The following is a 14,432-nucleotide window of genomic DNA, read 5'->3' as shown; positions in this document are numbered from 1 at the left end:
ATTATCTTTACCAAGGGGTTTACAAACATTTTTGTCAGCTGAACACTTTAAATTCTCAGTGGGTAATTTTACATTTTAGTTAATATTTCAATAATGTAATTATATTCTCATGTGTTCGTGTTTTTTTGATGTTGGTTAATGCTCGCATGACCTGAAGTGAACAGATAAAATGTTTAATGTTTATTATTGTTATTATTATTATACTGTTTAACTCTAATTATAAAAATGAAGATGTAAATGTATTATTGTTGTAAATTACACTTGTCTTGTAAAATAAAAAAAATAAATACTTGATAATTATGGACCCTAATTTAATTAAATTACTACCTTTGAGTTGTTAAAAGCGCTAAGCTATATCATGATTTCAGTTTTATTTTGATTAATTGTGCTGTCACATTTACTTATTTTAATTTTACATTCAATGTATGTAATTATTAACTTTTCATCAATTGTATTATTGCCCATTTGGAAAACCCTTAACCCATTGGTAAATAGTTTGTCTTAAGCATAAATAAATGTAGTAAATTTTTACTTAATTAAAAATATATTTTCTGAAAAAAATTTTTGCATCAAAAGTGAACTTATTGTCTCTTAGTGATGTTTTTATTGTACTTTAAAACAAAACAAAAATACGTAATACACAAAAAAAAGTGTAGTATGATTTTATCATATTAAAAAGTAGCTTTATCCATCAATGTTAGATATTTATGAATGCTTACAGATCATTCACTCGAAAAGAGTGAATTCACTTGGTTGCAGTTGACCACCGATGTTTTGGAGATCTCATTAGGATGGTTTTGACTCTTGGATTTGACTATGTTTTTCCATTCTATCACTTTATACACATGGTATGATAAAACTGTTATATTACTGTAATAAACACTAAATGTGACTGCAGGGGCACAGCAGACTGGTTTGGGGTCAGCAATAATGTGGATGCCACCCAGAAATGGCAGCGGAAGAGCCTGCGGCACTGTACCCAGCGCTATGGCAAACTGAAGCCTCAGGTGATACACGAAATGGACCTGCCTAGTCAAGACAATCTCTCCATGACCAGTACAGAGACCCCTCCTCCTCTATACCTCCCCCCCGCACAGCATGGCTTGCAGAGGGTAAGCTGGACACACACAGATCCCTTTATAATGGTACGAGCCGAAATAGCTTAAACTGATCTATTTGAAACCAGGGAAACAGCTTTGTTTCTATAAAACATTGGACTTCCATTAACATTTCCCGATTGCATTTACTAAGCCGTTTCACACTATGAAGAGCTGATGGTTTATGATACAGACGGTGTGATCATGACTCACTGTTTAGGCTTTTTGTGGTTGGTTTCTGCAGATAGTAGACCCGCTGGCTCGGGGTCGAGCGTTCCGTAACGTAGAGGAAGTGGACGGTCTGAGTATACCTCAGACCCCCATCACCCCCTGCGCCACTTCCCTGTGCTCCTTCACCAGCTCCCGCTCCGGCTTCAACCGACCTCCCTGCAGACGTAAGCGCGAGTCTGTCGCCAAAATGGGCTTCAGAGCGGCCGCTGCTCTGGTAAAGGTAAGAGCTGGTTGATAGAAAGCAATGTAAAGCATGTTGCATCAGCATAGTGTTTGATTTATAACAGTGGTTCTCAACAAGGGGGCCTCAGCAAACTTCCAAGGGGGAATGACATTACATTACATATAATAAAACATAATTGAAATACTAAAAACACTCAAATGTTTAAGATCATATTTCACTTTTCTCCTCTGTAACTAAGGTTTTATTGAACCACATACTGAATCAGAATCTTGAATATTCTGGAATCACAGTTCATTTGAATTATGGTGAATTGTTTTTAAATATCAACATTCCCAGTTTTTTTTATAAAAAAGTTTGAAAATGGTTATTATTCAAGCAAAAATACCTGAGGAAATGCCCAATTTGGGTGGCCTTCAAATCAAAAAGGTTGAGAACCACAGACATCTACCATTGTAGATGGTCTACTTTAGTTGCATAGAACTGAATTGCTCCAAAAACAGATTTCATTTCTGGGATTTCCAGAGAAATCATGCTTTGGTTTTATTATCATCCCCCAGACATGAACACAAGTTCCCCGACAGGAACAAACAACAGGATGAAGCGACAGACTCAATTTCTGACATTTGCTAGAAAAAAAAATCACCTTTTGATTTGAGTTAATAATCATTCCTTAAAATTCGGAAATTGCGTGTCCCTAATGTCAAAGTGACGTGAATGCTTTTGGAACAAGGCATCGGGCATCCAATAAACCCTGCCATCACTTTGATGTCCTTGTAAAGATTGCAGTAAACAAATATTAAACAATCTGCAGTAAACAATCTAACTGCCCCCCCCCCCATAATCGCTTATGTAAAAGTTGATCTCTGGCTTGACTTGTTGGCCCTGGATTTGGCCCAGTTCCATTTAGTGCCTGAGCCCAGATGACCAGGCTATAGGCCGGGAACAACGCTAACAGATGGCTATGATAATTCCACTGGAATGTTCAGCTGTTAGTCCTCTAGAACAGGTTGAAGTAATCCACTGCTTGGCTACAGAAACAGCACAGCTGCATTGGAAAGAACATTTGATCTTACCCATTGTTTGTGATGTATAACATGAGCTATAATTTCATAGTTATGTTAATTTCTATTTATTATATGAACACTGAGCATAATAGTAAACATGATGCTATTATTGACATGATGCTGTTAATGAGGATGATAGTGAAGAGTATAATGACGGTGGTTTTAGGGACGTTCTCTGCGGGATGGGACCGTTCGGCGAGTGCATCGGCGGAGTTTTGCCACAGCCAGTTTCCTGGATGAGGACACTGTGGATTTCCCAGATGAACTGGACACCTCCTTCTTTGCCAAGGTGAAAACCTGCAGTTTACAGAGCAGACCATATCAGTGCTGCCACCTAGGGGTTGGCATATATAAAAGTTATTGCAAATGATCTAAGTAATCATAATTTAAAGTGTTGTTAAGCGTAAACACTTTTTCCTCATATTTTTCTACCTATAAATGGAAGCCACAGTGTCAAAACTGTTAATCTCATAGTTTTTTCAGTTCAAATGGTGGTCTCTTATTTAAAAAAATAAAAATAAAAATTGTAACTTTAAACTCCAGCAAGAGCTGCCTTCAATTTCCCTCTAATTTCACATTGCAGGACGTCCCAGTTTCACTCACAGCATTTTTCTTCCATTTAACTCCATCTAATAGCTTTTGCTTAAGTGGGATCAGTGTTGTTTTAGTATTATTATTATTAGTATTAGTATTGGTATTTATTTATATATAATACAACTATAATAATAGTGTTTATTAATATTTTGAATTAGCTTTTTTATACTTTCAGTTTATTTCAATTTTCATTTGAGTTTTAGTAATTCTATGTGCTTTTGTCATTTTTTTTTTTTTATATTCATGTTTACTTTTCATTTTATTTAGGTAATTTTAAGAACTGGACACCTCCTTCTTTGCCAAGGTGAAAACCTGCAGTTTACAGAGCAGACCATATCAGTGCTGCCACCTAGGGGTTGGCATATATAAAAGTTATTGCAAATGATCTAAGTAATCATAATTTAAAGTGTTGTTAAGCGTAAACACTTTTTCCTCATATTTTTCTACCTATAAATGGAAGCCACAGTGTCAAAACTGTTAATCTCATAGTTTTTTCAGTTCAAATGGTGGTCTCTTATTTAAAAAAATAAAAATAAAAATTGTAACTTTAAACTCCAGCAAGAGCTGCCTTCAATTTCCCTCTAATTTCACATTGCAGGACGTCCCAGTTTCACTCACAGCATTTTTCTTCCATTTAACTCCATCTAATAGCTTTTGCTTAAGTGGGATCAGTGTTGTTTTAGTATTATTATTATTAGTATTAGTATTGGTATTTATTTATATATAATACAACTATAATAATAGTGTTTATTAATATTTTGAATTAGCTTTTTTATACTTTCAGTTTATTTCAATTTTCATTTGAGTTTTAGTAATTCTATGTGCTTTTGTCATTTTTTTTTTTATATATTCATGTTTACTTTTCATTTTATTTAGGTAATTTTAATACTTCAGCCTAGATTAGATTTTTTGTTATTTATCATTTTTAATTATTTAGTTTTCAGCTAATATTTATATTTTACTATATGTTATCTTTATTTATATTTCTGAAATCTATTTTTAATTGTTTCAGTTTACAATAACAACACTGGCTTAGATAAAGAAAATGGTTGGGAAACTATTTTAAGATTTGAAAAAAAATGACACCCTTAAGAAATTAGACACCAATTATTGATCTTGTACACTTAAATGTATCTGATGTAGCCATTTTGTCCTTTTAGGATGGGCTTGCGCATGAAGAGCTGTCCACATACGCAGACGAGGTGTTTGAGTCGCCTTCTGAAGCTGCTATTAAAGAAACTGATGCCAGTAGAGCTGGAGACGAGAGCGACTTGACGGGCAGTGCCCTAGAGAGGACAGAACTAGAGCGGAGCCACCTTATGCTGTGAGTCACATGCACACATGACAAACATGTTTGAGTTTTTAATGTTCTGAATGCTTTTAAGTGGACTTCTCTTACTAATTTCTATTTCTCGCCATCTCTCTCAGTCCTCTTGAGAGGGGATGGCGTAAGGGAAAGGATGGTGCTCTGATTCAGCCTAAAGTGCGATTACGGCAGGAAGTGGTGAGTGTGGGCGGTCAGCGGCGTGGACAGCGCATTACTGTGCCTGTTAAGAAACTATTTGCCAAGGAGAAGCGTCCTTACGGGCTTGGCATGGTGGGCCGACTGACTAACCGCACATACCGCAAACGTATTGACAGCTATGTGAAGAAACAAATAGAAGACATGAATGACCACAGGTATTAACAACAGTATTGTAGGTGGGAGTCTTTTTGATGTTAACCATTGAGATATGCATGATATAGATGGTCTCTGGATAGATGCACATTGTGCTTTTTACAATAATTGCAAGTTTGAGATACTGAATTATAGGTGTCTGTACATCTCACAGGCCTTTCTTTACTTACTGGATCACCTTTGTTCATTTGCTGATTACCATCTTGGCGGTTTCCATCTATGGAATTGCACCTGTGGGCTTCTCACAACATGAAACAGTTGATTCTGTAAGTGAAACCATGTGTATTTGGTTTTGTCACACTGTGCTTCTATTTAATATGGTGTGTAAGAGTTTGTCATTTGTTGTAGGTCTTACGAAACAAAGGTGTTTATGAAAATGTCAAATTCATGCAGCAAGAAAATTTCTGGGTTGGACCAAGCTCGGTAAATATAGACATTACTTTCATTGTATACATGGTCACTAAAAGCAAAAAAGGAGGAGTTGTTAAAGAATACTGTTATGAAATGCCCAAAATATATTTTTCAAAGTATTAACCTAAATATTACTTAAAAATGACAATGCTTTTATGAAAAGTATTTGCATATGGCTTATGGTTTATTTTCAAACGATGTTTTTTGCTACATATTCAAATAAAATAAACCATGTTTTTTTTTTTCAATCATCATAAACTTAAAAAACACATTTTCCATAAAGGGAAAATGTGTATGAGGCCATAACTGCATGTGTTATATTTTAAACAGGAATTATTAGGCTATAAAATATTGTTTTGAATAGTTTTGGATCAATGTTGTTGTTAACTAATACTAAAACTATTACAAATTGTTTTGGTAAGTGAAATGAAGCTGAAATAATATAAAATAAAAATATTCAAAAAATAGTAAAATATTATAAATATATAAAAATATAAATATTAGATTAAGTTTAAGCTTCTAAAATTGAAAACTGAAATAAAACAACACTAATAAAAAAGACAAAAGCACAAAATTAGTTAACTAAAATTAAAATAAAAACAAAAAAATATAAAAATAAATGCTATTAATAAATACTATAATAGTAAATAAATCATTCTAAAGTAAAATAGATTGAGTTTAGCACGCTACCATTATGCGCTTGCCTAATATGCAGTTCTTGTTCCTGACCTGCAGGAGGCGCTGATTCACCTCGGGGCTAAGTTCTCACCCTGCATGCGTCAAGATCAGGAGGTGCACCAGCTCATTCAGGAGAAGAAGAACAGTGAGCGGCACTCGGCGTGCTGCATGCGTAATGACCAGTCAGGCTGCGTGCAGACCTCTCAGGAGGAGTGCTCGGTCAGTTCCTCTTTGACCTCACATATCGACATTAATGTGTACACTCAACCTATTTTTACACAAATGTCCCTGTAATGTTCTCAGAGTACACTGGCATTATGGGTAAAGTGGCCTCAGCACCCAAGCGCTCCATATCTAGAGGGAAAAGTACGTCAGTATGGTTCTGTGTGCCATCAAGACCCCAGGTACGTTTATAACCCTCTTCAATTTTTTACCCCTTCACATCGCCTGTGGATTTAATTATCTTATTTAACTAATTTTTACTGTTAGGATTTGCCTGGAGCCTGCCTCAGTTACTCCTCATGAGTGGCCTGATGACATCTCTAAGTGGCCGGTGAGTTTGCTACAGTGACGGTTTCTCGACCATTGACCGACATGACCACAACATTTAATGTTCTTACTTCATTTTAATACTGCTATACCCTGTTTTTCCTCTGTCAGATATGCACCAGGTACAGCTCAGGGAACCACACTAACCTGCCACACATTGATTGCGTCATCACTGGCAGACCCTGCTGCATCGGAACCAAAGGAAGGTGAGGAGAACCTGCGGACACCCATTACATCATGAGATATTTACCAAGTGATTCACAACAAAGACTGATAACAGGGACAAATAAAAATCCATAAAATTATTTTAAGAGACTCAAAAAAAAACATGGTTCATGCAGGAGCGATATTAACATTAAGTGGCATGACATCTCGTGGCATATGTCACAAAAACTTGTCATGTGTCAGTGGATTATGGCATGTGCCACGGAAAATTTTGTAAGAAGATGCAGTATGTTTTGGCACCTTACATGGCACTGCCATAATATAATATAGGTATAATATACTGTATATATATATAATATAATATATTTAGGTATTAAGATCATGAGAAACATGATCAAAATTCATCATACAACACTTGTAAACTGATAGTATATCTCATATGCATGTGTATTGTATGTTTTGTGTTTATTGTGTCATTTGGAAATCAAATTCCTTAAAGGGATAGTTCACCCAAAAATTTTAATTCTTTCATAATTTACTCACCCTCACATCATGGGCTTTGGATAATCTTCGAAACACAAATTAAGATCTTTTTAAACCTGAGACGTTTCTGTCAATCCATTGAAAGTCCAAATAGCCAAAACTTAGCTCCAAAATGGTTATAAAGGTGTCGTAAAATGGATCCGTATAAATTGAAAGGTTTAATGAAAGTCTTGCGAAGAGATACAATCACTTTATATGAGGAACAGATTCAGTTTAAGCACACCTACATACACAGTGGTAAACATGGAAGGTCAGAAGTTATGCACACACAAGCTTCTGTGTTTACCATATATGATTTGCTCCATGTATGGGTGCTTATATGTGAATAAAAATGAAGTCTGTTCATCATATAAGTCTCTTCACAAGACTTGTATCAAACTCCTTGATTCATATGGATTCATATTGATGATTGATCGATGCTTTTATAATCATTTTGGACCTTTTAGGTTTTGGTTACCTGGGCTATCAATGGTGTTTCCAAGATGAAGTCTTAAAGGTTTGGAATGACATGAGGGTGAGTAAATGATAACAGAATTTTCAGTTACGGGTGAACTATCCCTTTAAGTGTGAATTGTGATTTGCACAGGTGCGAGATTACATCAAGAGAGTACTGTAACTTTATGAAGGGGTACTTCCATGAGGAGGCCACACTGTGTTCCCAGGTCAGTATGCATTACCTGTTGACATGTAAGTATAGATCGACATTCTATTCATTTGTTATGTACTGTAGAGCGGTAGTGCAGTTTTATGGATTGCCAGCAGGGGGTGTAAAGACCTTCAGCTGTGCCAGTGTCTGTAATTAGATTGTGCAGATCTTTAGCTATAAATTGTAATTTGTGTAATGGATATTATGGATAAAACTGATTATCTGCTCTCAGGTTCATTGCATGGATGATGTGTGTGGCCTCTTGCCTTTCCTGAACCCAGAGATCCCAGACCAGTTCTATCGGCTCTGGCTCTCTCTCTTCCTGCATGCTGGGTGAGTAGGAAGTGTGATCCGTTGCAGGGGGCCTATTGTGAATTTCGCAATAAATGAAATGCAGTGTCAGATTACTTATCCTGACTCCACTTTCTTGACAAAGGTAAAGCCGTGTTTGATTGGTTGAGCAAGTCTGTTCCTGTCTCTGCAGGATACTGCACTGCCTGGTGTCTGTGTGGTTCCAGATGACCATTCTGAGGGATTTGGAGAAGCTAGCGGGCTGGCTGAGAATCTCCATTATCTATATCCTCAGTGGGATTACAGGCAACCTCGCCAGTGCCATCTTCTTACCATACAGAGCAGAGGTACAGGAAGACCCACAAGTGTTAGCAGTTAAATAAAACCTGCAAATCATATCTTACTTTTTTGCATTAGCCCTTAATGTTATCACATAGTTATCTTAAAGATTTTAATATACAGTAGCATGTACACTAGCATTCAGAAGTTGGGGGCTGTACTTAAGAAAGAAAGAAAGAAATACTTTTATTCAGGAACTGATCAAAAGTGACATTAAGGACATTTATTATATTATAATACAAATATTTATATAAATACAGTATATATTTATAAAAGATTTCTATTTTAAATAAATACTGTTCTTTCTAATTTTCTATTCATTAAGGAATCCTGAAAAAATAAAATGAATTACAATTTCCACATAAACGTTAAGCAGCACATTTTTTTCCCACATTGATATTAATAAAAAATGTTTCTTGAGCATCAAATCAGCATATTAGAATCGTTTCTGAATGATCATGTGACACTGAGGACTGAAGCAATGGCTGTTAATAATGTTCTTTAAGTTTTCAAGTATCATAGTATGTATATAATCCACCATGTTGGAATTGTCATGTGATCTATGATGATCACTGGAGCTCATGGGATAGTAAAGTCTCCATTGGATGCACATTTGGCAGATGTGGAAGGTCACCCTGGCATTTTTCAGCTACTGCATGCAGCATTTACAGACATAATGCTCATTTAATATACTGTTTTTCACATACTATATAGTAGGAAAGTAGACATATTCGGATGGCTAATCATCTAGTTTGCATCCCCCAGGTTATTTGAGTTTCAGTGTGGATATAACATGCTAGTAACTGCCCCTCTATTCTCCTAATGCCAGGTGGGTCCGGCTGGTTCTCAATTTGGCATCTTGGCCTGTCTGTTCGTGGAGCTGTTCCAGAGCTGGCAGATCTTGGCACGGCCATGGAGGGCCTTCATCAAGCTCTCATGCATAGTGCTATGCCTCTTCGCCTTCGGACTACTGCCCTGGATAGATAATTTCGCCCACATCTGTGGCTTTGTCTCAGGCTTCTTCCTTTCCTTCGCCTTCCTGCCCTACATCAGCTTTGGCCAAATGGACATGTGCCGCAAACGTTTGCAGATCCTAGTGGCACTTGCTCTGTTCCTGGGCATCTTCTTGAGCTTTGTTGTACTCTTTTACATTTACCCCATCAAGTGTGAGTGGTGCGAGCTTCTCACCTGCATCCCGCTGACAGACAAGTTCTGTGAGAAATACGACCTCAATGCTCACCTCCACTGAGGCCTTGCAGAAGAAGGGCTAGAATGAAGGGCAGTTGGATGCCAACTTCATCTTTCTGCTGGCCTGGAATGGTTTGATTACAGACTCTTTGACTTAAATGTACAATATTTTTATATAATGTACTTTCTAAAGAAGGTTTTATTGTTTTTAATTTCTCTGGCTCAGAGAAGAGGGAAAAATAATACTTATTCCAATCGTGCCTTTTCACTCGGTACCAGCTACTGCTATATCCTGTAAGATCAGAGCACTTTTGAGGCAAACCTGTGTGTAGTGCAACTACAGTGGTAATGTTTGGTAGTGTTTTAACTACCTGATCACATACGATACAAAATACAATGTGACAAAATCACGGAGTCTTCCTTCATTTTTTTTTTTCATCTTTTTGTTCCTTAAAATAATGGGATATTTTGAGTTTATTTACCATAGGGACAGTACAAAAAATTATTAAAATTATAAAAATTATTAACCCTCTTAAAAATGATGCTCATTTGCATCTCAAAAAGTACTTTAAGGCACTGAACCCAAATATAGGGGAGGATCACATGTGTCCTTTGTGGAAAAAGCAATCCCATAATGACTTGCAGTAAGCTAATTTCTATGCTAAAATTCATTTGATACTAAAATGCTAAAAACCAAGTACAAAAAGTAAAACAAAACCGTTAACTTTATTAAATCTAATGGTTAAACCATATAGGAGAGCACATAAATAAATACATACATTTAAATGATAAATAAATGATAAATGATGAAATGAAATGACAAATGTCATATTTTTTAATTTTTTTACAGTTTCACTAAAATATCATATAACACAACCATTTCCAACATTGATAATAATATTTGGCTGCTGAAAATTCAGCTTTGCCATCACAGAAATAAATTACTTTAAATAAAAAAATTTAAAAACGATTAAATTGTAATGTTGATCAAATAAATGCAGCATTGAGCTTTGAACAAAAAAAATCTTAACAATTTAATCTTTAACGACATCTTAGATGTCGTTGGCATCAAAAATTTTTAAATTCACTTTATTATAGTGTTGCAGTTTCAAGTCTATTAAAATCAATTGTGAGTCATGCCTCTGTTCACTTTGTAGAAGCAACGTCATTTGTAAGCGGACGCTCCCTTAGAAGGAAGCTGTCTGTGTACACACTAGACAGCAATTCAGCTCACTGTTTTGTAGCAGAGTCATAATGAATGTCATAATGTTGCTATGAATGGAAAGTTCATGCCATGTCCGAACTGTCCTTAGTCAAATATCTAAATATTATGTTAGAAGTATAATAAATGAATTTCCATTCCACTAGAAGCGTGGTTTTACGGACCCAGAGCCCTGCCACATGCACTCACACGTCTGTTATTCAGACAGCTGCATGTGTTTGCATACTCATCTGTGACAGAGGATGATTGGCCCTGATCTCAGAGCAGCTCTTTGTGCCGTAAGTGTGTGGGGGAGGTTCATGGTTTGCACGCTGCCTGCCATCATCCTGAAGGATCTGCGGGAGTCTGGAGAGCGCATCACTGCATTAATGGAGCTCCATCTTCACGGTCCAACGTCTCTCCTACACCAAAAAAAGAAAAAACGAGTAAAAGGCTCCTCTATTGTGAGCTATGCTAATTACAAGTCTCCCATCCCCCGTTTCCCTAATGTTGTAAACCCAGTGTTAGTTTAGCCGAAATGGTAATTAAAATCTCACTAATTAATGTGTGCGTTGGGCTCTGGACTGCAGTGGTCGCTCAAGTGCTCTTCTGCTGCTGTTCACAAACAGAGCGACTGTGGCTTAAAGTATCAGATCTGTCACAAAGAAAAATTGCCATCATTCCATGCCATCATATTGCATTTCATTCGTGTTTTTTAACTTCTTCACTAACCCGTCTACTCCTTCCCCGACTCTGATAAGGACAAAGAAGCAGCTGCGGGAATCACTGCAATCAGATCTTTTTAGCAGCTCTATACATCAAACCCCACACAGGCACTTGAGAGGAAATTGGCCTTCTCGCCCCCAGCCCCCAGCTTCTCCATCCTCTGGCCTATAGAGATGGTAATTTTAGGGTAAGAGGGCCATATCGCAAATCATTGATCAGAATCAAATCAGCAAGCGGGGAGATCCTCTAATCCGGCTACTTCAATTGTGCATAACTGCTATTTGCTGATTAGCGGGGCGGCTCTCCACCGGAGGAAATATTTCAGATACAGTGCCGTGACGTCTCTCTCCGTCGATCGGTTTCTCTATTTCCTTCATTTCTTTTCTATTTCATCCTCATCTGCTTTTTTAATAGTACTACTTCAGTTGACTCCAAGAACAAAATATGAATATAGAGGTCTTCCTGTCTGATTTAAGTTAGTTTTTATTATGGAATAATACAGTGGACTCTCTTTTTCTTACTTTTTTCTATACCTTTTTAAATTCATTACAAATGACATACTCACCATAATTATTTGAACTGACTATTTGAGCTCCACAAGTTCATGTAAAAGCTGATGATCATGTTCTCCAGCATGATTTGAATCGTGAAAAAAAAAAAAGTCAAATAAAAAGGTAATAAAACTAGATTTTGATTTTGATTAGACCAGTAATTCTTAACCTTTTTGACTTGAAGGCCCCCTCATAATGCCTCATAAATTGTTGATCAAACAGAAACAAAAGTAGCATTATTTTAATTTTTAATAACAATAATAATAATATTTTATTAGAGTCATTTTAAGTCATCCTTAGGCCTCCTAGTGGGTCCCAGTCCCTTTCTTGAGAACCACTGAATTAAACTGCATAAAGATACTGTTTGGCTTGGCTGATTACAAACACTGATGAGATTTAACAGTTGACCCCTTTGGTCAGAAGGGACATTTGTGTCTCCCAGCTGTTGACAGATTAACCACATTTCTGATCAGTGAATTGAGACATCCTTACAGTCCTGTAGACCGAGGCAGGATGTGTATTTACTGAAGTACAAAAACCGAGATTTGCTAAGATTTTTTAAAATGTTTTACAAAGGAGCCTTTTATACACACCAAGTCTGCCTTTATTTGATAAAGCCAATAATTATTCTCACAATAGGGCAGATATTAAAATTATATGCATTTTTGTCTTAATGACAAATAAAACACTTAAATCTGAATTTAATCATCAAGTTAATTTGAGCATCACAACATTAAATCGTATAGTTTGAAAAATGGATATTCATGTTGAGATTTCCTAAAGATTACATTCAACAACAGTGTTATTAAATTATTAGTGTTTTAAAGATTAAATTTGAGTCTTAAATGCTGGCAAAGGTAATTAAATGTAAAAACAGAGGAAATGAGCATGCGCAATTTCGATATCTACCAAAACCGATATAAAAAATTAATTCATCAGCTGATAACCAATATGTGTTGTTATACAATGCATCTGTAAGTCATGTAGTGCTGTGATGGGGATGATAAACAAACAGCAGTGTGTGCTGTACTTCCATCTGATCAGGCGGAGGGGTAGAAGGATGGGGGGTGGGTGCTGAAAGCCGATTCTGAAACAGGAACCTGGCAGCTGCACAGCAGGTGGTCAGTGGCAGGCTGTCTATCCTCATTGTCCCTCAAATGAGCACGCAGGCCGCAGCAGACCCCCAGAGCCACTGCTGCAGGTCAGTGGCTTACAGGTGAACGAGCCGGGGGGGGAGGGGAGCTGGATGGATACCACGCACCTGCTTCAGACACCACAGTCATGGCTCAGTGAGGAGAGAGGAGCCCCTGGTCGCAAAATGTGGCCTATCTGCCACCTGTGCCGTGCCCCCGTCATTTTAGAGGGGGCAAGAGGCATCAGGTAGATGAATTTAAAGAGTTATCTATTAAAACATGCTAAATATAGTCCATTGACCTCACTTTTTATTATCTAGTGACGGTAATTAAATCCAATGAAAGTGATTGAAACCTCAATTAATTCGATTTTTTTTTTTTTTTATAGCAAGCAATCATCATAAATGCCATTTAGGTTTATGCTAGTTTATGGCTGTCCTTCACGGGTGTTAGTCTGTGTTGACAAGGGAAGCACTGCCTCCTCCAAATGTTGGATTAGAAAATAATTTACAGTTAAGAAATTATATAAATATTATGGTTTACAAATTCACAAAAATTAACAGTAAAGTCATGAAAGGAGGACAGTGTAAGTTAATGTTGCAATGTAAACATTTTAAACATATGAGAACTTCATGAAACTTTGATGTGACTTGATATTATTATATTATGTTATAATATTATAGTATTGTTCTTTTTTATTGATAAAGCAAATGGTGCACCATTTAAAGGTTTGGGGTTGCTAAGATTTTTACAAATATTATATAGAGATTTTATATAGAGGTTTTATATCTCTTATTCTCACCATGGCTGCATTTGTTAGATCAAAAATACTGTAAAACAGCAGTATTGTGAAATATTATTACAATTTAAATGTATAATTTTCTGTTTTAATATAGCCTACATTTTCCTGTAATGGGAGTTTTCAGTATTCTAAATGCCTTTATTGTGAATTTTGATCACTTTAATGTGTCCTTGCAGAATAAAAATAGTTTCTTTCAAAATAAATAAATAAATAAACTGGTAGTGAGTGTTCCATGAAGCTGGAAAGTGGTAGTGGAACAAGGGTGTGTATAGAGATTTTATATAGAGGTTTTATATCTCTTATTCTCACCATGGCTGCATTTATTAGATCAAAAATACTGTAAAACAGCAGTATTGTGAAA

The 14,432-nt window shown here is 36.4% G+C and overlaps 1 protein-coding gene across 2 annotated transcripts in view; it reads left to right on the top strand.

The window, feature by feature from the left end:
- The window catches only part of LOC107692086 (inactive rhomboid protein 1-like), a 39,567-nt gene extending 29,511 nt beyond the window's left edge, over positions 1–10,056 (top strand). For both annotated transcript variants that reach the window (XM_016490987.1, XM_016490986.1), the window contains 15 exons: positions 899–1,112; positions 1,342–1,548; positions 2,743–2,865; positions 4,331–4,494; positions 4,599–4,850; positions 5,003–5,114; positions 5,197–5,271; positions 5,995–6,156; positions 6,241–6,341; positions 6,427–6,490; positions 6,598–6,692; positions 7,781–7,856; positions 8,073–8,173; positions 8,325–8,478; positions 9,300–10,056. In XM_016490987.1, coding sequence (XP_016346473.1) covers positions 899–1,112; positions 1,342–1,548; positions 2,743–2,865; positions 4,331–4,494; positions 4,599–4,850; positions 5,003–5,114; positions 5,197–5,271; positions 5,995–6,156; positions 6,241–6,341; positions 6,427–6,490; positions 6,598–6,692; positions 7,781–7,856; positions 8,073–8,173; positions 8,325–8,478; positions 9,300–9,719 — 2,320 coding nt within the window. In that variant the 3' untranslated portion in view covers positions 9,720–10,056. The remainder of the gene's footprint in view (positions 1–898; positions 1,113–1,341; positions 1,549–2,742; positions 2,866–4,330; positions 4,495–4,598; positions 4,851–5,002; positions 5,115–5,196; positions 5,272–5,994; positions 6,157–6,240; positions 6,342–6,426; positions 6,491–6,597; positions 6,693–7,780; positions 7,857–8,072; positions 8,174–8,324; positions 8,479–9,299) is intronic.
- The last annotated feature ends 4,376 nt before the right edge of the window (positions 10,057–14,432 follow it).

The sequence above is a fragment of the Sinocyclocheilus anshuiensis genome, unplaced genomic scaffold (genome assembly GCF_001515605.1).
Source record: "Sinocyclocheilus anshuiensis isolate Anshui unplaced genomic scaffold, SAMN03320099.WGS_v1.1 scaffold726, whole genome shotgun sequence".
NCBI lineage: Eukaryota > Metazoa > Chordata > Actinopteri > Cypriniformes > Cyprinidae > Sinocyclocheilus > Sinocyclocheilus anshuiensis.
Note: the sequence above shows the minus strand (reverse complement) of the source record. Positions and strands in the feature narration are given on the sequence as shown.